General features: G+C 40.7%; 1 protein-coding gene across 16 annotated transcripts in view; it reads left to right on the top strand.

Annotated features, from left to right (window-relative positions):
- Window positions 1-26,249, top strand: part of kcnma1a (potassium large conductance calcium-activated channel, subfamily M, alpha member 1a) — a 913,789-nt gene that overhangs the window by 787,511 nt on the left and 100,029 nt on the right. For all 16 annotated transcript variants that reach the window (XM_073025436.1, XM_073025438.1, XM_073025437.1 and 13 more), the window contains 4 exons: window positions 2,651-2,744; window positions 6,909-7,032; window positions 15,062-15,286; window positions 18,908-19,100. In XM_073025436.1, coding sequence (XP_072881537.1) covers window positions 2,651-2,744; window positions 6,909-7,032; window positions 15,062-15,286; window positions 18,908-19,100 — 636 coding nt within the window. The remainder of the gene's footprint in view (window positions 1-2,650; window positions 2,745-6,908; window positions 7,033-15,061; window positions 15,287-18,907; window positions 19,101-26,249) is intronic.

The following is a 26,249-nucleotide window of genomic DNA, read 5'->3' as shown; positions in this document are numbered from 1 at the left end:
TCCTTTCCCCTGCACACCCTGTAGAATTATCAGTGGCTACTGATTACAGCGGGGGAGCTGCAGTTACTGTTCGATGAACACACACTCCCACGAGTGCATGTCATAGTTTATGAGTCGCCCATGTGGACAAAGTCACCTATATGGGCAGATTTACGTTTAAGAAATGAATGTTCAAAAAGTTATAAAATGACATTGCAAATGGGGAATGTAAACACTGTACAGTTTGAAACCGATATATTACAGACTTAAAGGTGAAGAATGTGCAGCTCCAGGTTTTGTGGAGAGCCGTCCAGGGGATCATATCATCTTATCATTTGCCATTAAAAACAGTTTGAAGTTTGACTAAACAAGGTCCAGAGAATGTTGAGAATACCTGAGCCAAATCCTTGCTCTTTAGCGTCTCACGCCAGCCAGTATCTCAGTTCACCCCGATTTAACAGCTCATTAGTTATTTTCTTTCCAACTGCTGTGATTGGGGAGGGGTTAGTTAGACCAGCCAGTAGTCTCTTAAATATTGAAAGGCCTAGAGCAGATTGGATGTGGAGCCTATGCTCCCTATAGTGGAGAAGTCAAGGTCCAGCCTCTGAATAGAAGGAAGTCCCTGTAGAACAGAGATGAGGAGGAATTTCTTCAGCCCAAAGGTAGTGAATCTATGGAATTCATTGCCACAGATAGCTGAAGAGGCCAAGTCATTGGGTCTATTTAAAGTTGATTAGCAAGAGTGTCAAAGGTTACAGAGAGAAGGCAGGAGAATGGGGTAGAGAATGATAATAAATTAGCCATGACGGAATGGCAAGCAGACTCAATGGGCCAAATGGCCTAATTCTGCCCTAATGTCCTATGGTCTCATGGAATTAGGGATGACAGTGTATCATGAAAGTTGAAATGCAGTTGTTCTTCAGGAGTTTGTTAAAACCAATGATTCTCCTGGCTGAGGACAGGTTTCAGATTAAAGGGGTCAGCCAATTAGGAAGTAAATGAGGAATTTATTCACTTTTAAATGGTTGGAATTCCTTCTCTGGGGTTATGGATGCTATACTGTTGAGTATATTCATTGGTGAGCAAGATAGGTTCTTGGACACTGAAGCATGAAGACTAGGTTCATAGGTTGCAATAGAAACTAGTGTTGACATTGAATGGTAGAGCAGGTACAATGCTGTTGATTGACCTCTTCCTGTCCAAACTCCAGTTGTGCAGCAGGTTTGCTTGAAACTAAGAGCATATTCCAGTCAAGACTAATCTTTTGCTAATTACGTTCTAGATGATCTGGTTTAATGCTCATTCCGGTTGTGAGTTTGTTATAAGTAGGTGGTGATATCAAACCTTTCGTAGCTCTTTTAGAAGTGCTGGTGGAACTACAATATTATAACCTATTTCCACCAGCCTGCTTTCCAGAGCAATGCATCCCTGTCTTTGTTACTGCCATTATTCAGCTTAAAATGTAAGTTTGGGGGAGTATTATACCCATACTCCTGCTGTGCTAAAGGCTGGATTTCTGCAGAAATTCATAGGGGGGTCAATAGCATGTAGCAAATGGCAAACAGAGTTCTATGTCAAAAACCCCAATATTCTGTGACCCCAGTCAATGGAACCAGCTCCTTCTCTACCCTTACCCTCTCAGAGCTTTGGTCTGAACTGTTCCCCTGGGAATCTCTTTCCATTGTCCATCCATAATCCTGTCAAGCTTCTCACAAGTTCACTGTGCCATCCCACATGGATATAAAACAACATTGTATGCCCAAAGTTCACCTAAAACCAGGGCCCGTACAATGAACAGTGGTAGCTTCACTCCACCTGTCTTTTAAACATTCCAACCGAATCCCGGAACTTGGATGAAAATTATGCATCAAACTATAGATTCTTATTTGGTGAAATGTATTCAAATTCAGAGCAAGGATGCATGGGCATAGAGTTATGTGGGTCTGTTATTTTTAAGTTGAAAACCAGAATTAATGGTGTTTCCTTAATGCGTTAAATACGTTGGTTAAACATTGTCTCTACCTTTTTTAACAGCTGTTGTTTGGAAGGCAGTGGGCCCTAGCCTGCAGCATTTTTCTCCCACCTTGTTTGCTTTGCCCAGTCCTGCAAGTTGTACCCATGCATAGTTCCTATCACCACTGCCGAACATTTGGAGTCAATACATGAAAACTACACGCTTGGAATGGCCCACCTTTTAAGCCGAGCGGTTTGATTTCTTTATTACTAAGCCATGTTACCACATAACATATTTACATCTACAGTGCGTTTGGGTTCCTTGTGTTTTTGCAGAGAGTGGGTGATCCCTTCTACTCACGGCACCCAAATAAAGGCCATGTCCAATCAGAGTTTTCCTTTCTCTGTGTGCATGTCTGTGTGTGTGTGTCCGTGTGCGTGTGTGTATTTTGTTTGATGTGCATTGCTTTGAATTTTCTTTTTCTTACTTTTTTCTGTTGCACCATAATCAAAATAATTTTAACCTTAGTTGGGTTTTAAATGTCTTGATATTTTGTTTAATTCTCGAGACTCGTTAGCTGCTTATAGTGCGGGGACCTTTAACTTTGATAATGAGTCACTTTCGGTTTAATATGCCTTTTTTAATTTAATATTGCGTTTTCATTTTGTGTCAGCCCCTGAACGGCTATTAAATCTTCCATCTTCGGTCTGTTTGCAGTTCAAGATGAAAACCCAAAAGCGCTGTCTCCCAAAAAGAAACAGCGAAATGGAGGCATGCGAAATTCACCCAACAGTTCTCCCAAGCTGATGAGGTAAGAGAAGACAGCATAAAGAACTTTCGTGTCTAAAAGGAGAGAGAACGAGTGAGAGAGAGAAAGAGAGAGAGAAATCCTTAAAGTATTTATTCTGTCAGGCTGTCAGCAGTTAATGATAGAGCTGAAAAAATTCTGTCATGAAAGAGGTAGGAAAGGCTGTTAGAGAAAACGCAGTCTTTAAAGTCTTAGCTGTCACCCCAGCCTGTCCGTATGTACTTCTTAAACAGCAGTGGCACTAATGACAGCAGCAACCAATCAGAGGGATTCATCCAGTTACTTTCCCTCAGGCTATCCATCGTTTGCAAGGAGTCCTTCGAGCCCTCTCTTCTGTACTTCAGGCCATATGTGAGATGTGGTGTCACGATGAGAAGCGAACCCAAATTTTTTACATTCCTTTTATCTTGTCCATTTACATTAGATTGTCATTAATTGATTTTGACTTGGTTGTGGAAAACAAAGACTGATAATTGGTGGGAGAGGGGTAGGGAGAGGGACGTATTGGGTGCTTTGTTGCTCTTGTGTCGGGGGTTAAAGTGCGTACAATGTTTGACAAGTAAACAGCTTCATCCACTTAACATATGAAACAATATTACACGAGAATTGCTTCAGGTTTACAGAAACTCCAAACATTTCATAGACTAACAGAAGGTCCCTGTTTACCGTGTAAAATATGCGCTGGGTCTTTTGATCTGCATGCAGCAATAATTCTGGGGGAGCAAGTTCTGCTGTTCTTCTATGCTTCAAAGCTGTGCCGAAGTTTTTCTGCTCTAGGGTACTCCTTTATATTAGTGGCCCTTGGGTAGTGAAATGACAGTTCATCTATGCTTGGTGCAGTTTTTTTTCAATTCATAGCCCTCAGCAAAACATAGAATTACTGAACACAAAGTCACCAAAGCTTTCAGAAATCCTTATCCCGCAGATATATTATACCTTAAATATTACATATTTTGCAATTACAAGGTAGGTTTTATGGGCAATATTAAGTGCCGGTTTAAGGATGCCTAGGGGTTGCTTATTGCACAAGGGTGAATAAGCTGGTATATATTGTATCAAGTATGGTTTTTTTCAGGCACACACGCCTCAAGGCCTTTGTAAATAAGTAATGATCAACAGTTTGGATGTGGGTTTTGAGAAGCATGCCTTTGTCAGCTTGTATGATGGGATCGGAGAATTTCAAAGAGCTGGCTGCTTTCATTGCCTTGTGGAGTGGCACTGAGGGAGAGGAGTCATCCCTTCCTTGTGCTGTCTAGTCAGCAACACATTGGAATTGCTAAACGCAGCTTGAGCACCCAAGCCCAGGTCTGTTTGAACCTTCAGTATAACAAGTTCTAACGAGTGGCAGTCCAGCATTCTTTACAAGAAATTAATACCATCCTGATGGATTTCAGTGGGAGAGGGGAGGTCATTGGATACTTGGTTCTAATTGCAGTCAGCGAATGTTGGGTCTATTAATCACAAAGCATTTGTTCAAATCCATTAAAATAGAACATTACAGTGTAACAAATGTTGTCATTATTCCCTATGAGTAGCAGCATTGAACAAGAGTTGCCAGTGACAGGCTGCAGTGAGTGACAGTTGGTGAAAGATAGCTATCTTGGCGGAGCTTTATTGCACCAGTCAAGGCAGTCAGCAAAGATTGAAGTGACAGAGGTCCATTGACTAAATCATGAAACACGCAGAGCATCATGAAATATTCAGCCATGGTGTAAAATCACTAAATGATTTTGCAGTTATTAGCAACTGCGATGAATGCATGCATCTAGGCGACGGACATTTTAATAGACAAATGTTTTGTCATGACGGTTGTGAAGGAGTGAGAGAGTGGAACACAGAGAGTTAGATTGGTGGGGGGAGGAGGCAAAATAATGTGGATGTGCGGGGGCTTCAAGCAGGCACTCAAATTGCAGACAGGCATGGAAGCAACATCTAGTCAAAAGAAAATACACCCCAACAAAGCGATTGCTGGGATTTGTAGCTTTGCTGTTGGCTGGTACTTGTGAGACTGCTGGGTTAGTGTCTGCTCATACTAAATTAACCACAATTTCCACCTGATGTTGACTGGTACAGTTCGACAGGACGATCAAACAAGTCCTCACCTACAGGAAATTTGATAATATTTTCTCAGCTAGTTATTAGAAATCATCTCAGCTTTATAACCTGGCAACAGTTTTTAACATAGGGAGATTCAATATATACAGAGTGAAGAGGTAGAAGTGTTAAATATAACAAGAAGAAAGTTTTTGCTTTAGCTTTTGATAAGTTACCGTCAAAGTCTTTCAAAGGATATTAACTGAACTCATAGCAGGGCAGTTGAAACTTAATTTTGTTCTTTTTTTTTATTTTAAAACTATCTTGAATTTTTCACTGTACTTTTCTTTACACATTTCAGCCATTCCTTAACAACTTCCATGTAAGTGAGGATTTTCAAATGTGTGGAGTGCTCATCTCAGTCTAAATAGAAGAAACTTCACTTTATACAGGGAAGCTATGATCACTGCTCATAATGTTGCATGGGTGGGGTCTACAGTACAATTAGAGCAGTTTGAGGGTTAAGAATGCATTTGCTATGTAAAGACAAAAGGGTTAAACCTTGCCAATTCGTCATTTGTATGTCAAATATTTTCTAAAAGGGGCATATTTCGAATTGCCTGCCTGCATCCCCAAATATACTTCAGATTTAATATGCTGTGGAAATAAGCCTGAAGTATATTTAGTATATCTGATTCTGATAGAGTACTGATTCTATACTTCAAACCATTATTTTGTTTACTAAGGCTCCGCCTCCCACTTTCGGACATGTAAGACCCAGTTGCTTACTGTCCGCCAACTGGGACAGTACATTAATTGAATGGTTTTCTCAAGTAATGTTACGTCTTAGCTTTAAAAAATTAGAAGTAGAACTTTTGAACCTCGATTTGATTTTGAGAGAAGATGGGGTTCTTTTGCCAAATATTTCCATTTAATTTGAATTATTCTATATGGTTTCCTTCTGATTTTATTATCTTTTTTTAAAAAATGTGAATTGGCGGTTGATGACTTTTTTCTATATATCTAGATGATCGTTAAACGTATTGCTTCCGGGGGTTGATTCCTAATGGGTTTTTTTTTGTAGTTAATGTGTTTTTTTTCTTAGTTAGATGGGGTTCTTTTTTTCCCTTTTTTCTATATATAAAAAATATTTTTTCATTTTTATTCTTTTTTCTTTTTTTTCTTCAGCTCTGTTAATTGTATACATATTAATTTGTTGAAGTTTTGTATAGTTATAGAAGATTATGTATTAATAAAAAGATTCTAAAAATGAAAATGAAGACAATATTAGTGTGAATTTTGAAATATGTAGCTTTAGAATTAGAAGTAATTAGATATCTCAAAAAGCTACCTTTGGAGATTTATTTCTCACAGTTGGCAATTATTTTAACATCTCTTAAATGCAACTTATGCAGTTTAAAGGAAAGGTGTACTATGGATGTAATTACATTGTAAGTGCTGGAATCTGAAGTAATGGGGATTCTGGTAAAGCTTTAGCTGGGTCATGATGAAATGGGGTGTTTATTGCTGACTATTCAAGACCGAGTCGAAAGATGACAGCTGCTGGTGACTGATGGATGTGCAGAAAGCAGAGAAATGTTAGAAGTGCAGGCATTGACGGCCAGGTGGCAGCTGGTGAGGACCACTTTCATATTCAGTGTTCTTTAGGAGAAAAATCATCTGCTCACAATGCAGATGTGAATTAATCAATCTGCACTGAGCTGACATCTCCTGAAACATTAGTGGCTTCAAGCTTTCAAAAAAAGCAAAATATGATGGGGGCAAAATTGCTAAAATATATCAAGTGTACCCTGTTAAAGCTTTTATTGCTCAGAGAATGGCATCGGAAGTTGTATGCGGTAAAAGCCTGTAATTGGCTTTTCATCTTCTTGCCACTCAGGCAGCGTGAGGCTCTGTCTCTATCTATTTCACCTCATTGCAGCAGTTAATGTGAGCCCTTTGATCGTGTTATCTTTGGGGAGGGAGGGGGTGGGAGCACTAGGGGGTGGGGTGGTGTCCGGGCTAGGCACTGTAGCAATGGGACTGCGCGTAAAATAATCAACTAGTAGCAGCCGGCCGGAGAAGATCGGGGCAAAGGTGTCAGGCTGACTGAGCAAGTCCTTTTCTCTGCAGGCACGACCCTCTGTCACTCCCCGGGAATGACCAGATCGAAGAGAAAGACTCAAGTGTGAAGCGATACGATTCCACCGGCATGTTTCACTGGTGCCCAGCCAAAGAAATGGAGAAGGTCATCTTGGTGAGTATCATGAGCTCAGTTCGGGTGCTGACACCATTCCTCCATGCGCCTCTGATAATTTACGGTATTTGCTGATATTTTACAACTTTAACACTTGTGAGTGTTGAGACATCCAACCATTTACAGGAGCAGCAGTTGGGCATTATTTTTCAAGCTCCCATCAGTTAATCCAAGCCTATAAGAAATTCAGATTAGAGGGTCTCCCATTTAAAACAAATTAAGAGGTACTTCATTTCAGAGGGTTGTGACTCCCTGTGATTCTCGTCCCTTGAAGCCTGTGAAGGCCAACTCTTTGAATGTATTCAAGGTGGCAATAGATTTGTGACTATAGGGGGTGGTGGGGGGATCACTGGTTATGGAGTACAGGAAATGAAGTTAAGGTCAGATGGAATTAACTTGAGAAACCATGGTGATTTCTGGCCTTGATGAGAGGTCTTGGCCTGACCTGTTGCCCCTTGGCCAGCTGAGTTCCTCCAGCATTTTGTGTGTGCTACGCTGGATTTCTAGTATCAGCAGAATCTTATGTGTTTATGGCTTCTGGTCTCATTTATTAAATTTTATGGCTTGAGAGGTGACTTGATAAGATCTGTATAAGATAATAAGAGGTATGGGTAGAAATGGCAGACCATGCCTTTATCCCGAGGTGGAAATGGCTGATATGAGAGGGCATCATTTTAGAATGATTGGAGGAAAGTATGGAGGGGGGGGTGATGTCCGAGATAAATATTTTACATGAGAGTGGTGGATGCACGGAATGCACTGCCAGGTGTGTTGGTAGAGTTGGATACATTAAGGAGATTTAAGAGACACCTAGATAAGCATATGGATGAAAGAAAATTTGAGGGCCATGTGGGTGGGAATGATCTTGGAGCAGGTTAACACAACACTGTGAGCTGAAGGACCAATACTGTGTTGTAATCTTCTATGTTCTGTCCAGATCTGTCCAACCAAACCCACGTTTTTACTAACAAGTTGGATACCATCTGATTGGAATCAATTGCATGGCATGTGAACGATGTTGACCATACTTGGTCTGAGATATTGAAGCAACAAGCATTGACTATGGTTCATTCATCCCAATAACACCAGGCTTCACCTAGTTGCAGACAGGCTGTGGAATATATCAACCATGGAAATATGATTAGAACTCTAAACTTTCGATTTAATTGCACTTTTTCATTTAGTTATTTTTGAGTATCCAAGACTCAAAGTGAAGTTGTATTTATTGACTGCATAAATACCATTTCTTGCTTTAAAATCACTATGCTGGCGTGCAGGAATATGACAGTCCTCCATTGAAATGCATGCTACCATCGGGCAAGAGGTAAAGGAAACTGAGGTCCCATAACACCAAGTTCAGGAACCATCAACCATCAGGCTCCTCAACTGGTTTGGATAACTTCACTCACTCCAATGCTGAACTTGACTCCACAACCTACAGACTCACTTTCAAGAACTCTACAACTCATGTTCTCAGTGTTATTTATTTATTTGCACAGATTGTATTCTTTTGCATGTCGGTTACTTGTCAGTGTTTGTGTGTGTATGTATAGTTTTGATATGTATATTCTATTGCATTTCCTTATTTTCCTGTAAATGCCTGCAAGAAAGCAAATCTCAAGGTAGAATATGATGACATAAAATACTTTGATAATAGATTTGCTTTGTCTTTGACAATGGTGTTATAGGCCATTAGTTTTAAAGTCATTGCATCTGCAATATGCAAGTGAATGATTGATGGTTTCAGCTTCTCGGAGTATTAAGTCAAAAGGACGTATGGCCAGGTGATTGTGTGATGTTAGCAGAGGAATTACAGCTCAATACTAGTTTAATGCAGGGGCTCCCAACCTTTTTTATGCTGTGGACCAATACCCATTAAGTAAGGGGACCTTGGACCCCAGGTTGGGAACCTTGGTTTCATTGGAAGACCATGAATACCATGAACTGAACAATTTGGTTATGCTTGTGGTATTACTGATGCCCAACCATTAATCACTTCATTATGTCTCTGAAAATTGATCTTTCATTCACCATGCTGAAGCTAATCTATCCCAAGCTGTTTAAATTTTCTTTTCTGGTATTTTGCCAAATAAACTGAAGAAAGGAAGAAATGATGACTTTCTACTGGATAAGGACACAGTATGCTTTGTATTTTTCGACAGTTTTTTCTTACCACATTTGCAGTTCTCCTGTTATATTCTCCCCTGTATCACCTGCTGAAGTGGATTGTAAGCCATGAGTTACAGAGGGGTTATAGCCTGCTGTAGGTAGACTTGTGAGCAAGTTTGGACTCTGAGTGACAGCAGGCTGTTTAGCCATGGGGATTAGCACCATTTGGAGCCAGTCCACATTCCCACTTGGGTATTTCATGAGGAAGAAATGACTGTTGGCATTTCCAAAGGTCGAAGACCCACTGAAGTTACATGGTAATCACGAGGAAATCTGCAGATGCTGGTAATTCAAACAACAACACACACAAAATGCTGGTTGAAGTTACATGGTACTCTGATTCCCACTGCAGATAAGGGAGAATTCCTCAGTTTACCTTTGGATTCTGCCATGAACTTGCAGCATCCCATCAGCTAAGGGGCACAAGACTGCAGATGCTGGAAAACGGAGCAACAAACCATCTGCTGGGGGAATTCAGTGGATCAAGCTGCACCTGGTGTAGGGTGAGTCAAAACCCTGCATCAGGATGAGGGGGGGAGATGGTCAGTACAAAAAGAGGAAGAGAATTGGTGAGGCAAGTTCCCAAGGTGATTGGTAGACTGAGGAGATTTTCAGATTCAGATTTATTTATCATTATGGACATCGAAACATTCCCTGAGATATGTCATTTGCATTAACAACCAACATACCTAAGAATGTTGTGGCCTGCAAGTTGCCACACATTCCGGTGCTACAGCAGACTCGTAGATTCACAGATATTGGGCTTTTGACTTCCCCAGTGGACCTTCAGAGATTCACAGACTATCAAAAATCTTCTGGATCTCCCGCTGCCTTCATAGATTAAAGCTGCAAAGTGATTGGATGAAGCAGTTGCTAAGCAACAAGATACTTTATGATAGAAGCCCCTTGATAAGATGATCCCTGCTCTCTGCTACAAACAAAACTTGCTTTCGACTATACCAGGGTTTTCCCAAATATGCAGGAAGCTGGAGTGAGCCTAGAGTTAGGTGCCATTTTGGAAATGCCTCAGTTCCAAGGCTATAGAAATAGATTCTGAGCATTGACTTGTGTCTCAGTTTGCCTCCCATGATAAAGAAATGTTAGCACAGAAAATATTGTTATAAAACTCAGTGCCTTCTGAAGTGTGGTCACCAGAGGTTATTTTAGGTCTCCGCAGTTGAACTGGGCCCACAGACAGAAGGAATAGAAAGGAGCTCCACTGCTTGTGAAGGTAGAACATAAGACAATAAGACATTGGAGCAGAATTAGGCTATTCAGCCCACCGAGTCTGCTTCATCATTCCATCATGGCTGATCCTGGATTCCACTCAACCCCCATACACCTGCCTACTCGCCATATCCTTCGATGCCCTGACCAATCAGGAAACTATCAACTGCCACTTTAAATATACCCACGGACTTGGCCCCCACCACAGTCTGTGGCAGATCATTCCATAGATTCACTACTCTCTGGCTAAAAAAAATTCCTGTTCTGAAAGGTCTCCCCTCAATTTTGAGGCTGTGCCCTCTAGTTCTGGATACCTCCGCCATAGGAAATATCCTCTCCACATCCACCTTATCTAGTCCTCTTAACATTTAGTAGATTTCAATTAGATTCCCCACCCCCCGCATTCTTCTAAATTTCAGTGAGTACAGGACCAAAGCTGCCAAATGCTTCTCATATGCTAACATCTTCTTTCCCAGAATTATCCTTGTGAATCTCCTCTGGACTCTCTCCAATGACAATACATACTTTCTGAGATATGGAGCCCAAAACTGTTGACAATACTCCGAGTGCAGCCTGACTAGCGTCTTATAAAACTTAAGCATTTATATCCTTGCTTTTATATTCTATTCCCCTTGAAATAAATGCATAAATAACATAAAGAAGAGCAGCAGGAGTTGGATTAAATGACATGGATCTTCAGTTTGTCCTACATACACCAAGGTCATGTTGCCTGGTTGGGGAGTGCATCTTAAGATATTTGAGCAAGGTAGGGCTTTTCTTTTGTGGTGAAGGAGGATGAGAGGTGACTTAATAAGAGTTGTACAAGGTGATAAGAGGCAAAGATCAAGTGGACAGCCAGAGACTTTTTCCCAGGTTAAAAAAAGGGGTATAACTTTGGAGGAGAGTAAGTGGGGGTATCATAGGTCAGTTTTTCACATAGAGAGTGGTAGGTGTGTGGAATGTTCTAGTGGGGTAGATACATTTGGGACATATAAGAGACTCTTAGATAGAAAAGTGGAGGTGTACGTGGGAGGGAAGGATTAGATTGATCACAGAGTAGGTTAAAAAGTCTGTATAGCATCATGGGCCAAAGGGCCTGTACTGTGTTTCCTATGTCTATGGCATGGCTGATCTGATTTTTGATCTCAACTCAACCATCCTGTCAGATCCCATTACCTTTGACTACCTTTAGTCTGAAAGCCTACTGAACACACACTTAAGTATATTTAGTGACTCCTCTGCAGGCCCCTGGGATAGAGATAGCAAAAGGTTTACCATCCACTGAGAGAATTAATTCTACCTCATCTCCATCTTATTTGTGTGTCCCCTTTATTTGGAAAATCTGTCCCATTGGTCTAGATCTCTGGTAGCTTTGTGGGGAGGGGAAGATGTCCTCTCAGCATCTAGATCTTAGATATTCCACTGACCCGCCTTCCATTTAATAGCTAAGACTAGTTCAGTGATAAAGGGTCATCCAAGACTTTGGACCTTTTGGCAGCAGAGTGGCCCAGGTAGTAGAGATGCTGTCTCACAGTCCCAGTGAACCTGGATCAACCCTGATCTTGGGTGCCCCTGTGAGAAATTTTCAAGTTCTTCCTGAGACTGTGCTGGTTTCTCTTGGGTGCTCCATCTTCCTCCCACATTCCAAGGATATAAGGATTGATAGATAGATAGATAGATAGATAGATAGATACTTTATTCATCCCCATGGGGAAATTCAACTTTTTTCCAATGTCCCATACACTTGTTGTAGCAAAACTAATTACATACAATACTTAACTCAGTAAAAAATATGATATGCATCTAAATCACTATCTCCAAAAGCATTAATAATAGCTTTTAAAAAGTTCTTAAGTCCTGGTGGTAGAATTGTAAAGCCTAATGGCATTGGGGAGTATTGACCTCTTCATCCTGTCTGAGGAGCATTGCATCGATAGTAACCTGTCGCTGAAACTGCTTCTCTGTCTCTGGATGGTGCTATGTAGAGGATGTTCAGAGTTATCCATAATTGACCGTAGCCTACTCAGCGCCCTTCGCTCAGCTACCGATGTTAAACTCTCCAGTACTTTGCCCACGACAGAGCCCGCCTTCCTTACCAGCTTATTAAGATGTGAGGCGTCCCTCTTCTTAATGCTTCCTCCCCAACACGCCACCACAAAGAAGAGGGCGCTCTCCACAACTGACCTATAGAACATCTTCAGCATCTCACTACAGACATTGAATGACGCCAACCTTCTTAGGAAGTACAGTCGACTCTGTGCCTTCCTGCACAAGGCATCTGTGTTGGCAGTCCAGTCTAGCTTCTCGTCTAACTGTACTCCCAGATACTTGTAGGTCTTAAGGGTTAATTGGACTCTGAATTCTCTGAGCTGTTGGTGTGGTAGAATCTGAGCCCATTTATCTCAGTGATGCGGGAGAATAACATGTTGAAGGAGTAATGTAAATGGAGGCTTGATTCTCAGAGCAGTCTCAGTGGGCCAAAAGGCCGCACCAACAAACAAGTGGCCACTTCAGTGCTTCGAGACTCTTTTTGACCCAGTCCACTCAGACTTTCCTCATGATGCAACCCCTTCAACCCAGAAATCTACCTGGTGAACCTTCTCTGCACAAGAGATCATAGAGCCATACAATATGGAAAAAAGGCCCCTCCGACCAATTCAGGGTGGCAGTGACTAATACCAGAGGATATCTTTTTAAGGAGAGTAGAGGAAAGTGTAGGGAATATGTCAAAGATAGGATTTTTTTTATGCAGAGTGCCTGGAACACATCACTGGGAATGGTGGTAGAGGCTGATACAACAGGGAGAGCTAAGAGAAACTTAGGCACATGGATGAAAGAATAGTTGAGGGTTATGGATTTTGCAGGAGGGAAGGGCTAGATTGATCTTGGAGTAGGTTTAAAGGTTGCTGCAATATTGTAGGCTAAAGGGCCTGTACTGTGTGGTAACTGTTCTATCTGTTTTTGTTCTAACTCAGCAAAATCAACCATCTCACCCCTGGCTCCGTGGTAATTATATTACTCTGCATTCACTCCCAGCTAAACCTTCTCCTGCTAATGGAAACACTTCTGTCTCACTCTCTTGAAGGGCTTGGAAATAATGTAGGTAGGATTCATGGGAGAAAGAATGGGGCAACATTATGAGCTATTCCTTATGGGGTCTATCTCTATTTATTCAGAATGGTAAATTGGTAAATGGGTTCATTATCACATGTATACCATGAAAAATTTTGTTTTGCATGTATATGTACAGATCATTTCAAAGTTGAAAGTTCAAAGTAAATTTACCATATACTACCTTGACAATCTTCTATAGATGCACAGTGGAGAGTATCCTGACAGGTTGCATCACAGCCTGGTATGGAAACACCAATGCCCAAAAATGGAAACGCCTACAAAAAGTGATGGATACAGCCCAGTCCGTCAGAGGAATAGCCCCCCCCCCCCCCACCATTATGCACATCAGCAAGGAGCACTACCATAGGAAAGCAGAATCCATCATCAAGGACCCCCACATCCAGGCCATGCTCTCTTCTCGGTGCTGCTATCCGGAAGGAGGCACAGGAGCCTTAGTTCCCACACCGCCAGGTTCAGGAACAGTTATTATCCTACAGCCATCTTGCTACAGAACTAGCGTGGATAACTTCACTCACATCAACACTGAGCTGATTCCACACCTTTGTCAAAGTATTTACAATTTTATACTACCGTGAATACCTGCAAGAAAATGAATCTCAGGGTAGTAAATGACCATGGATTAGCGACTTGGGAGGTTTTTTCCACGGTGCAGGCCTGGGCAGCGTTGTATGGGAGACCGGCAGTCGCCCAGGCTGCAAGCCTTCCCCCTCTCCACGCCATCGATGTTGTCCAAGGGAAGGGCACTAGGACCCAAGTAGCTTGGCACCAGTGTCATCACAGAGCAATGTGTTGTTAAGTGCCTCAGCTGAGGCTCAAACCAGTGACCTTCAAATCACTAGACCTGATGCCTTATCCACTAGGCTACGCACCAACACTATATATATATATATATATATATACATATATGCTTTTATGATAAGTTTACTTTGAAATCTGAACCTTGAAATTCTTCTTCCTGCAAGAATTTATAGGAAAAAAGAAATACAATAGAATTTTATGAAAAAACTATGCATTGACAGCCAAAGATGGACAAACAACAAATGTGCAAAAGAAGACAAACTGTGCAGATAAAAATAATACTGAGAACATGAGCCGTAAAGAGTTCTTGTAAGGCAAAGTCGAGGTAAAGTAGCATAAAAGGCAGTGTAACAGAAATCAATAAAATAATGCAGAATAAAGTGTTGTAGATAAAGGGAGAGTGCGGTGCAGTCGAACAATAAGGTTCAAGACAAAAACAAGGCAGATTATTGGCTCAAGAGTCCGTTGAAGAATAGCCATGTAACTCTGGATAGATGCTGTCCTTAAGCTTCATCCTGATGGAGGGTGGAAAGGAGAGAATATGTAAGGTGGGTGGAGTCCTTGACTATGTTGGCTGCTGTATGATGACCAGCTCCTTTCCTGGAGAAGGACCAAGCCGTTCTTGCACCCATGGTTTTCTTCTCCTGTTTGAACTGTGCTGCCTGCGCACTTGACACTAACAATGGTCTCTGTTTCTCAGACCCGGAGTGAAGCTGCTATGACAGTATTAAGCGGTCACGTGGTTGTGTGCATCTTTGGGGACATGAACTCTGCCTTGGTCGGCTTACGAAACCTCGTCATGCCTTTACGGGCCAGCAACTTCCATTACCACGAACTGAAGCACATTGTTTTTGTCGGGACACTGGAATATCTGACGAGAGAGTGGGAGACCCTTCACAACTTCCCCAAAGTTTCGATATTGCCGGTGAGTCCTACTAGAATTGGTTTGGTTTTGGAAGGCAACAGAATGGAGAAACTAATACCCAAGAGGTGTTGGAGTTGCCATTCTCCAGGGTTCAGTTCTGAGTTTGAACATTTGCTCTGTGACCATTTGGGTTTCCTGGTTTTTTATGTTACAAAGACATGCAAATTGCTATGTTAATTGGCCACTGTGAAGTGTTTCTATTGCATTGTTGAGTAGCGGACTTTAAAGTTAGTGTAGAATTAGTGCAAATAAAATAAAGAAATAAAAGAGATGAACTTCATTTGTTCACACCTACATTGAAGCGAAGAGTGAATTGCCGTCCTTGGCGCCAATGACCAACACAGTTCAAGGATGTACTGGGTGCAGTCCGCAAGTATTGCCATGCTTCCAGCACCAACATAGCATGCCCACAACTTATTAATCCTTACTAACCCATACATCTTTGGAATTGTGGGAGGAAACCGGAGAACCCAGAGGAAATCATGTGGTCACAGGGAAAACATACAAGCTCCGTACAGACAGCAGTACAAATTGAACCCAGCTCGCTGGTTAGCACTGTAATAGCATTATGCTAACTGCTGCACTCCTGTGCAGCCGCTGCCCCTTAAATAGCATAGCAGTTAATAAGACCCTATTACAGCTTGGGCATTCTGGCCTTCAGAGTTCAACTCCAGTGCCTTCTGTAAGGAGGTTGTATGTTCTCCGCATGGACTGTGTGTGTTTACTCTGGGTGCTCCAGTTTCTTCCGACAGTCCAAAGACGTACTGCTCAGTAGGTTAATTGGTCATTCTAAATTGTCCAGTGATTAAGGGTTATATGGGTGGGCTGCTAGCTGGTGCTGCTCATGCCTGTTCTGTGTTGTATCTCAAATAAAAATGAAAATGAATAATTGAGTAGTTTTGGGTGGGCTGAAAGATCTCTTTCCGAGCTGTATGACTATGGAGGTGCAGAGTGATGCAAATAATATGGTTAGATCATAGCTCCTGCTGACTTTGGGTGCAGCCTCTGTGGAGTTTACACATTGCATGGGCTTCCAGTAAGTGCTTTAACTTCTTTCTACATCCTGAAGATGTGAGGTACATTAATCAGGCACAGTGAGGTCAATGGGCTGAAGGTTTTCTTTATATGCTGTAGGACGCCACAGCTATGATTAATTTTCAGCATATTGGAAATTCACACTGATGCCCAAGTTAGCCCTCAAAAGAATTTTAGAAAGAATGAGACATTGCCTGCTTAAGAAATAGCCTGATCTTTTTGACAGCCTTAAATCTTCTAGACCACTATACATACTTAAACACCAATGTAGTACCATCATGTAAGTAAAATGGATTATGTTCATATAGATCCAGAAGATTTATAGTGTTTTGTACATTTAATGTTGTCCATTTCCCTTTTAAGAACACCACGTGAATTTTCTCTTTGTGGGCACTTTGGTTCTGAGTTTGCTCAGGCACGATAAGAGAGAAGGCAGCCATTTTTTCCCAAGGTGTTCAACAGTGAACTGCGTCTGTATAATTGATCACAAAATACAAGGGCTAAAACAGTTGGAGCTCACTGTAATGTGTAATGCCCCTGGCTCTTGCTGCTGCTCACTAAAGAGTAAGAGGCTGTCCAGCTGAGCAGAGACTAGCACCTCTCTTGTTGAAGGTAAGTTTTACCAGGTGCCCAAACCCCCTTCTCATTCCTTATGATCTCTGCAGGACTCTAGAAGTAAATGTTTGTCCATAGAAAGAAGTAAAATAGTTCTCACCCTTACTTTGCCTGGCAAAATGTTCATAAACTGAATGTTAATGCCAACATCTGTTAGCCATAAATTTTGCATCACCTTACATTTGGCTTAGCCACTTTTATCCTTGCACATCTGAGCACCAATGTCACCTCTCAAGTAAGTGGTTGGTACTGACATAAACCCAGATATTGCTAGTGAATGGCTAAAGTTCAACTTAGTGAAAACATATCAGCCAATGTGAGTTCAGTTCATTGGGATCCATTTAGCACCCGATCCCCAGCACCAGACCACAGCACTCAAGAAGGATTAAGCAAGTGAACTTCAGAGGAGAGGGTCCAGAGGAGGTTCATGAGATTAATCCTGGAAATGAAAGGGTAAACATAGGCGGATTGTTTGATAGCTTTGGACTATACTCACTGGAGTTTAAAAGAATGGGGGGCGGGGTGATCTCATTGAAACCTATTGAATATTGAAAAGACTAGATAGAATGGACATGGAGAGGATGTTTCCTATAGTGGGGAAGTCTAGGACCAGAAGCCACAGCCTCAGAATACAACGACATCTCTTTAAAACAAAGAGGAGGAAGAATTTCTTCAGCTGGACTGGAGGGTGGAGAATCTGTGGAATTCGTTGTCATGGAGGGCTGTGGAAGTCAAGTCATTGGGTATATATTGATAAGTTCTTCATTAGTAATGGTGCCAAAGGTTATGGGGAGTTGGCAGGAGAATGGGGTTGATGGAATGGCTGAACAGACTTAATGGGATGAATGGTCTAATTCTGCTCCTCCGTTTTAAGTTCCTGTGGTCTAAAGTCAACTTTGGTATTTACATTTTGAGGCACTGTGTGGCTCAAAGGTAAACTAACAATGGGAGACCATAACCAATAAATCAGCCCTTGAACCATCAACGCTCACTTTCTTTCCTTCAAGATTTCCAGAGACCAAAAGTGATCCAAGTGCTTTTGTTCTCAAGTGTAATCATCCTCACACACCCAAAAATCTCACATTATTGGAAATCCAATATGCTGGAGCTATGTAAAATATGCATTCTTCAAAACATAATTTTCCACTAACAGGAATGACCTCCCTTATTATTTAGAGATACAATATGGTAGCAGGCCCTTCCAGCCCAACAAGGCTGTGATGCCCAATTACACCCACGCGACCAATTAACCTACTAAGCTGTAAATCTTTGGACTGTGAGAGGAAACAGGAGCACCTAAAGGAAACCCACACAGTCATGGGGTGAATATACAAAGCCCTTACAAATGGTGGTGGGACTTCAACAGGGTTGCAGGTTCAGTAGTAGCGTTACACTGACTGCTATGCTTCAGTGCTGCCCTAAAGTTGAGACTTTAGACATGATTTGGTTGTAATTGACAACAAGAGGACAGTTCTCAGTAAAAGCATATCCACCAGCACAGCTAGAGTCAACAAGCTATTGAGGACTGGTCCCCACAAGTATCTGCTGAGGTCAAGCCTCGTTCATTTAACTGACCCTTACTTTTGTGTGTGTCCAGATGCAGAACTAGCTCTTTGACATATTGTAGCAGTGATGAGCATTCTGGCATTTAGTTCACACATTCTGAATGCCAGAGTTTGCCAGTTAGAAAAAATTGCTCACAGTTATTGACTTGGCATCAGTGACTCTGATGTGAATAGCTGGCAACAAACCGACTTCTTATTTGCTTTTAATGGCTTCACTGAGTATAAACAATGAACCAGAGAGTTGCCATCAGCACCATCTACCCTTTCAGATAAGTGCACATCTCCAATTCCCCAGCACATAGTTACATTGGTTTAATGTTGGAGTATAAAAGACTACTTGTTAAGTATTGTCCCATAGCTCCAGTCTTGATCTTTAATTTGTTTTTCTATTTTTTATTTGCTGAAGGGTACGCCATTATGTCGAGCTGATTTAAGAGCTGTCAACATCAACCTCTGCGACATGTGTGTTATTTTATCAGCCAATCAGAACAATATCGACGATTGTTCGCTCCAAGACAAAGAATGCATCTTGGCGTCACTCAACATCAAGTCTATGCAGTTTGATGACAGCATAGGGGTCTTACAAGCTAATTCCCAAGGTAAGGACTGCCCTATAATACTTCCCTGCTATGCCTGGAGGGGACAGGAGCTGGCAAGTAGAATATCTCTCACTCAGTAATTCAAACAGTCTTGTATTGGTTTGTTTGATGGTAAGGACAACTGACTGCTCTGATGTTTTAAACAGGACTGAGATAAACAACCATGAAAAGGAATAGCTTTTGGATTGATGGGGATTTTCAGCTGAGTTGAATCTTAATATAGACAGGAACAATTAACCTTAAGTGCTTAAAAGGTTCATATTTATATTTTGTGTGTGGTCCTTTTTCTGACTGATTGAAAGAACCAAGCAGAATATGGGCAAAAAAAATATTTTTAATATATATGGTAATTTTCCTTGCAACAATTGTTTTTTTTCTATCCTTAAACGTTTCATTGTTTTGTCACAAGGTCAAGGGATAATTGGACTTGGCTGTATATTCTCAGCTCTGCAAACTCCTGAAGAGTTTCAGAGGTGGTTTCTTGTTTAGTTCAAGAAGACACCATTATTGTCCACCTACTGATAAGCATCACATATACTTCCCTAGCTATGACTAATCATATACTAGTTTTGACTCTGTTCACGATGGATTGAGGCAGGAAATGGATTAACCCCATAAAATGTTTTGTTGGGAAAGATTTAGATTCACATTGTGTGACTGTTTATGCAGTAATGTGAAAATATTTTAAATGCTACTATCTTGGGATAGAAACATATTAGAAATCGTTAATATGCTTCCTTCTCATTTGGGACAAGGCTTACTTTCTTCTTGCAAGAGAGAAATGACGGGGGACGTTTAAAAGCAGCAAATAAATGCACGATAACATCTCCATGTAGGTGTTGAGTACCATTATTTACTACATCTTAGACCCTGTTATAAATATTTTAATATCTGTTCTTGCCTTAAGACATTGAGATGTTTAAGAAGATTCCGCTTTCAGTTCTGCCCAACATGCTATGTACTTTAATCTAGAGAAAAAAATATTATGATTTAATTAAAACGTACGAGTGCATCAACATTTGGTCCTACCGAAGGTAATGATTTATATAGGTGACTATGCATTACAGCAGTTGCTAGGCAACAGGTTGAAAATCAACCATTGCTTTAGGCTGTTTATAAAATTACTGAAATCGATTTGCAACAATTGCTAAATAACACTCGCCAACTTCAAGTAGTGGTATTTGAAAGCTAACAGAGCAATGGATAATAACGCCGTTTAAATGATTGTACTTCTGAAATATTTATAAAAGCACTTTATACCTCCTTTGAGACTTTTAAAATGTTCAGCGTCTTTAATGTTGGACAGGTTGTTCCAAGGCTCGTCTTAATTTTCCTCAGAATAGATTGAAAAGCTCTGATGCCAGTAAGGTATTTGACGTGATGGTAGTATATTTTAAAAGCCTCTGGAATAGATTTTGAGCTCTATCATTATTACTATAATTGTGTTTGGTGCCTTATTAGAATGACTTTTGGCCCTTTGATTTTTTTTCTTAAGAGGCTCAGTAATCTTAATTAGATGAGGGCTGCATTGGCTAAGAGAGTGCCATTTAAACCACTCACTTGCAAATAAAAATTAAATATTCTCATGGTAATATTTTACACACCTCTGGCATGACACAACCAGCCACCCTGCAGGTTTATATTTACTAATTGCAAACTCAAGGCAGCAGCACAATGTGAGTAAACTACATAACCCTAAAATTCTAATGAGACTATAAGGACTGCATCAGATGATGTTGTTTAAGTGGATAATGGTTCCAGTAATGTTCTAATTGCAGGGTAAAGTACATTAGCATGGTATCTACATTTAAGAATTTTTTCACAGCATGGCCTTAAGGGAATAGTTCAGGAAAGACATTACCTCTAAATTCCTGCCATTTCCATTTATTACTTGGTGTACTAATCCTACATAGCCATTCTTTTACTGTTCAATGCTATGAACTGCAAAAAAAAAATGTTTTGAAACCTGCAGTGAATTCTGGTGAAATGTGTATTTTATCTTCATTTGGAACACGGTCTAATTGTTATTTTATGCAGAGGTCCAATTAAAAATCTGCCGGAGCTGCAGATAACTTGGCAGTGAATTTTTGTGTGACTGGACCTATCCCATTACTGTGAATCTCCTCTGGGCTCTGCAAATGTCCCCTCATGAGGTTTTGCTGTCGTCACACAAGCGTCCTTGGGAATGTGGGAGCAGCTGTCATTATAACTTTTGTAACAAGTAGGGACTTTCTGTGTTTTCCTGGGTGCATGCATCACCTGAGTTGGCAGTAAGTCTCACTGATCCTGGAACTTCCCAAACTGATTGTGGTCTGAGCTGAGCTTACTGATCCTATCTAGAGCACAAGTGGTTCATGAAGAAATAAAAAATATAGATCATTCAACCCCACCACGTCTACTCCACCTTCCGTGAGATCCTTTACCTGTGACCAACTTTCCTGCACGACCCTTTGTTGTGTATTTAATATTTCAATAATATTTGAGTAATATTATAAATATATTGTTTGATTAAACATTCTTTCTTGATTACATAATTCATTATGGGTTATATGTAAAAGTATGTTACTGGCATATGTCGTGATGCCACCATGTCATAAGTGCATGCCTCACTATATAAAGCATTATCCTAGGCTCCTGTATTTTTCTTTCGATTGATTTTTGGAGTTACAAAACATAACATGGCAATGAGGAAGTTTTGAAATGAACCTGAGACAACTGCCTATCTGTTGAATCACGGCGGGATGTTCGAGTTTTTTTAAAAAAGCATAGCACATTCTTCTTCGCAAAGGAATGGAGGAGGTCAAGTTTTAAAAAAGGGAGAAGATGGACAAGTTCATGGGTTCATAAACAGTGATTACCCAGAAATAATAAACATAAATTTTAAAAAAACAGAAATAGCTGGTTACATCAGAAATATAGACGTGTTCGATTGTACAATGGATAACTAGCTGATATGTACTGAGCAAATTGAGCAGTATTTTGAAGCAAATGAAATAGCCAGTAAGAAACTAGTGCCAATTTTGCTGAGTGCAGTAGGTGGAAGGGCATATGTACAAGTTGTTTAGAGGTTTAACTGCTCTAACCAAACCAGTATACATGAGCTTTGCTGATATTGTGAAAGTATTGCAAAACATTTAGAACCAAACCCATTGTTGATTGCAGAATGCTTTAGGTTTCACGAACAGAATCTAAAGTAAGGGGAGTCCATTTCAGCATAAGTGGCTGAATTGAATAAATTATCTGAGCATTGTCAGTTCAGTGATGGGCTTAATGGTGCACTGAGAGATTGTTTAGTTTGTGGAATCTTATAAGAAAGCATTCAGAAATGGCTCCTAACTGAAGCAAAACTCACATTTAAAGGAACGGTTGAAATTCCTGTATCAATGGAAACAGCAGACAGGGATGCAACTGAGCTACAGTCAGGAATGAATTTCAGCATGAATAAAATTACAATGCCTTATCAGATACTGGCCTGACCAAACAAATTGTGCTACTGTTGTGGCAGAGGCTCACATACACCAGACCAATGCAAATTTAAAGGTGAAACTGGCAGAAAATGCAACAAAGTAGGACACATGCAAAGAACATGCTGGGCAAACAGAAATAAATAAAAAGATAAAAAGTCTAGTTGAAGTTTCAAAAAGAGCATTAATCTGCATGCTGTTGATGAAAAATCTGATAATAATGAGAGTGACACAGGACTGAGTAGCCTTGAGATTTACAATGTGATAATTAACAACAGACAAGCAATATGGCTTACATCAGATGTGAATAGCAAATTAATTAAAATGGAATTGGACATTGGCTTGTCTGTTCCAGTCATTCCACAAAATGATTTTGACTAGCATTTAAAAGATACTAAACTGAAACCTGCATTATCCAACTAAAAACTTATACTGGAGAAAAGATAACACCTGTGCAAATGACACTCATAACAATGAAATACAACAACCATCAAGCCACATTGGGCTTGCATTGTGGACTCATGACTGGCTGAGACAACTTCAACTTGACTGGAGATCCATCCTCCATTTGCTTGTCACATCCCTGCAATAGAGACAATTGGAAGCAAATTAAGAAATGTACTGGATGATGCTACACTTATGTTAATGGATGGCACATATCAAGGATAGAATAGTGTCAAATGAAAATGCCACACCTAAGTTTTAAAAAGCCCATCCAGTTCCTTATACCATCCGTGATAAAGTAGCCAGTGAGCTAGATCGCATGGAGGCTGAAGAAGTTCTTCCAAGGTTAAAAAGCCTCATCTCAAGGACTGGTGCTCCAGAACACTTAGTCAGTGACAATGGGTCACAGTTTGTTGCAGAACAGCTTCAGTCATTTCTGAAAATGCATGGAATAAGACATATTACACCTGCACCGTACCACCCAGCTGGCTTGGCAGAAAGGTTTTATCCAGTTTCTAAAGAAGCCACTGCGAGTAATGTCAGCAGCACATACTACACCAGCACTGAATCAGAAGCTCACCAATTTCCTCCTTGCATATTACGATCCAGCAAACTCCAGAACCATCATGGAGGAAGCCCCAGAACCTGAGGTTGTTTCACAGACACAAGTCTCACCTGCTAAGGAGTGTGATGCCCCCCACCCATCCCGGTCAGGAAAGATGTTATCCCACAAGAGTAAGAAATAAGAAATCCTCCACAGCGATTAAATCATTAGACCTGAATGGGACAATTAAATATTTGCTATGCTGTGGATGCCTACACAGTAGTTGTATTGTGTGTGTGTGTGTGTGTGTGTGTAGAGATGCATTTTGTATTGAGGTGAGTTTTTATTGAGTATTGAGGGAGGTGCGTCATGTATTTAATACTTCAGTAATATTTGAGTAATATAAATATACTATGTCATTTGATTAAGTAGTCTTTATTGTTCATATAATTCATTACAAGATATATATAAAAGTACATGAATGACATACATCATTACGCTACCATGTCATAAGTACATGCCTTACAAAACATAACACCCTTGATTTGTTATCTAATGATCGGCTGATTTTTACGTTTACGTGGTGACTGAGATTCCACAGGCATCTTTCATAATGAATTCCAAAGAGTCAGTACCCCTTGTGTGAAGATATTCCTCTTCACTTCTGTCCTGAAAGACTGACCCTGTTTTGAGACCATGGCCCCTGGTTATTGACTCTCCAGCCAGAGGGAATATCAATTTCACATTTATTCTGACAAGCCCCTTAAGAATTTTGCCCAATTCAATGAGATAATCTCTCAGTCCTCTAAACTCAAGAGAGTCTTAGTCTATTCTGTTTAATCCTTCTTCAGAACCATATTTATTATCACTGACATACATTGTGAAATTTGTTGTTTTGTGATTCCAGTGCAGTACAATACATAAAAATTACAATAAATTACAACAAGAATATTTTTAAAAATAAATAAATAGTACAAAAAGAGCACAATAGTGAATTAGTGTTTGTGGGTTCATGGAGTGTTCAAAACTCTGATGGTAGAGGGGTAGAAGATCATGTAGAGGTAAAGGCATTGATCGTGTGGATAGTCAGAGGCTTTTTCCCAGGGCTGAAATGGCTTGCACTGGAGGTCATAGTTTTAAGGTGCTTGGAAGGAGGTACTGAGGAGCTGTCAGGGGGTAAGTTTTTTATGCAGAGAGTGGTGAGTGCGTGGAATGGGCTGCTGGCGGTGGTGGTGGAGGCAGAAATGATAAGGTCTTTTAAGAGACTCCTGGATAGGTACATGGAGCTTAGAAAAATAGAGGACTATGGGTACTAGAGGACTAGATAGTTCTAAGGTAAGGATATGTTCGGCACAGCTTTGTGGGCCAAAGGGCCTGTATTGTGCTGTAGGTTTTCTATGTTTCTAAGCTGTTCCTAAAACATTGAGTTTTTCTCTTCAGGATCCTGTACCTCTTCTCTGATGGTAATAATGCGAAAGGATGTCCTGGATCTTGCAGGAACTTCATGAATGTTCCCGCCTTCTTGACACATAGCCTTGAGAAAATGTCCTAGATGGGGGGGGGGGGGGGGGGGGGCATTCATGTGACATTGTAAATGTAATGATTTGGTAAAAACACCATCTCAGTGATCAATCCAGTGAATCTTCAGCACCCTTCTATTGCAAGTGTCTCCTCTCCTGGGCAGGAAGAGCAGACCTATGTATTATGTACTGGGTAAGGCTTTGCAAAGACCCTATTTCAGATGTGTCTACTTCAGAAGGTATCACACGGTTGAGAAAAAAGCTATCTAGTCCATCAAAACTTGTGATCTCACTCATTCAGGTAACATTCTAATACTGGTTATTAAGACAAATAAAATATTCACTGCTTTGTTGATTTTTACACAAAGATCAGATGATTTGCATTCCTGATTTCCAAGCGAATGATGAACAAACTTTGAGTAAGAGACGTAGGAGCAAGAGTTGATCCAGAGTCACCCCGGTCTGCTCCACCAAACAATAAGATGCATGATTTCAGTTCCACTTTCCTGCATGATCCTAATAATGCTCGAATCCCCAATGCAAGATTTAAAAGTGACCTGATAGGTAACAGCTTTAGATCTCTTTAACCCTGCGATTCATTTTCTTGCGGGCTTACTCAACAGATCCATAATAGAATAATAACCACAATGGAAGACTCCATCAACTTGGGTGTTCAACCAGTGTGCAGAAGGCAGCAAGCTGTGAAAATACACAAAGAAAGAAATAAGAATAAATAAGTAAGCAATAAGTATCAAGAACATGAGATGAAAAGTCCTTGAAAGTGAGTCTATAGGTTGTGGGAACATTTCAAAGATGAGGCAGGTGAAGTTGAGTAAAGTTATCCCATTTGGTTCAAGAGCCTGATGGTTGAGTGTTCCAGAACTTGGTGGCGTGAGTCCTGGGCATCCCAAACGTTCTCTCTGATGGCAGCAGCGAGAAGAGATAATGACCTGGGTGGTTGGGATCTCTGATGATGCTATTCTGCGACAGTGCTGTGTGTTTGTTTGCTCCATGATGGGGAGGGTTTTACCCGTGATGGACTGGGCTGTATCCACTACTTTTTTGTGGGATTTTCCATTCAAGGGCATTGGTGTTTCCATACTAAGCTATGATGCAGCCAGTCAATATACACTCTACCACGCTTTGACAGAAGTTTGTCAGAGCAACACACACAAAT

The sequence above is a fragment of the Hemitrygon akajei genome, chromosome 21 (genome assembly GCF_048418815.1).
Source record: "Hemitrygon akajei chromosome 21, sHemAka1.3, whole genome shotgun sequence".
NCBI lineage: Eukaryota > Metazoa > Chordata > Chondrichthyes > Myliobatiformes > Dasyatidae > Hemitrygon > Hemitrygon akajei.
This window is presented reverse-complemented; position numbering and strand designations above follow the sequence as displayed.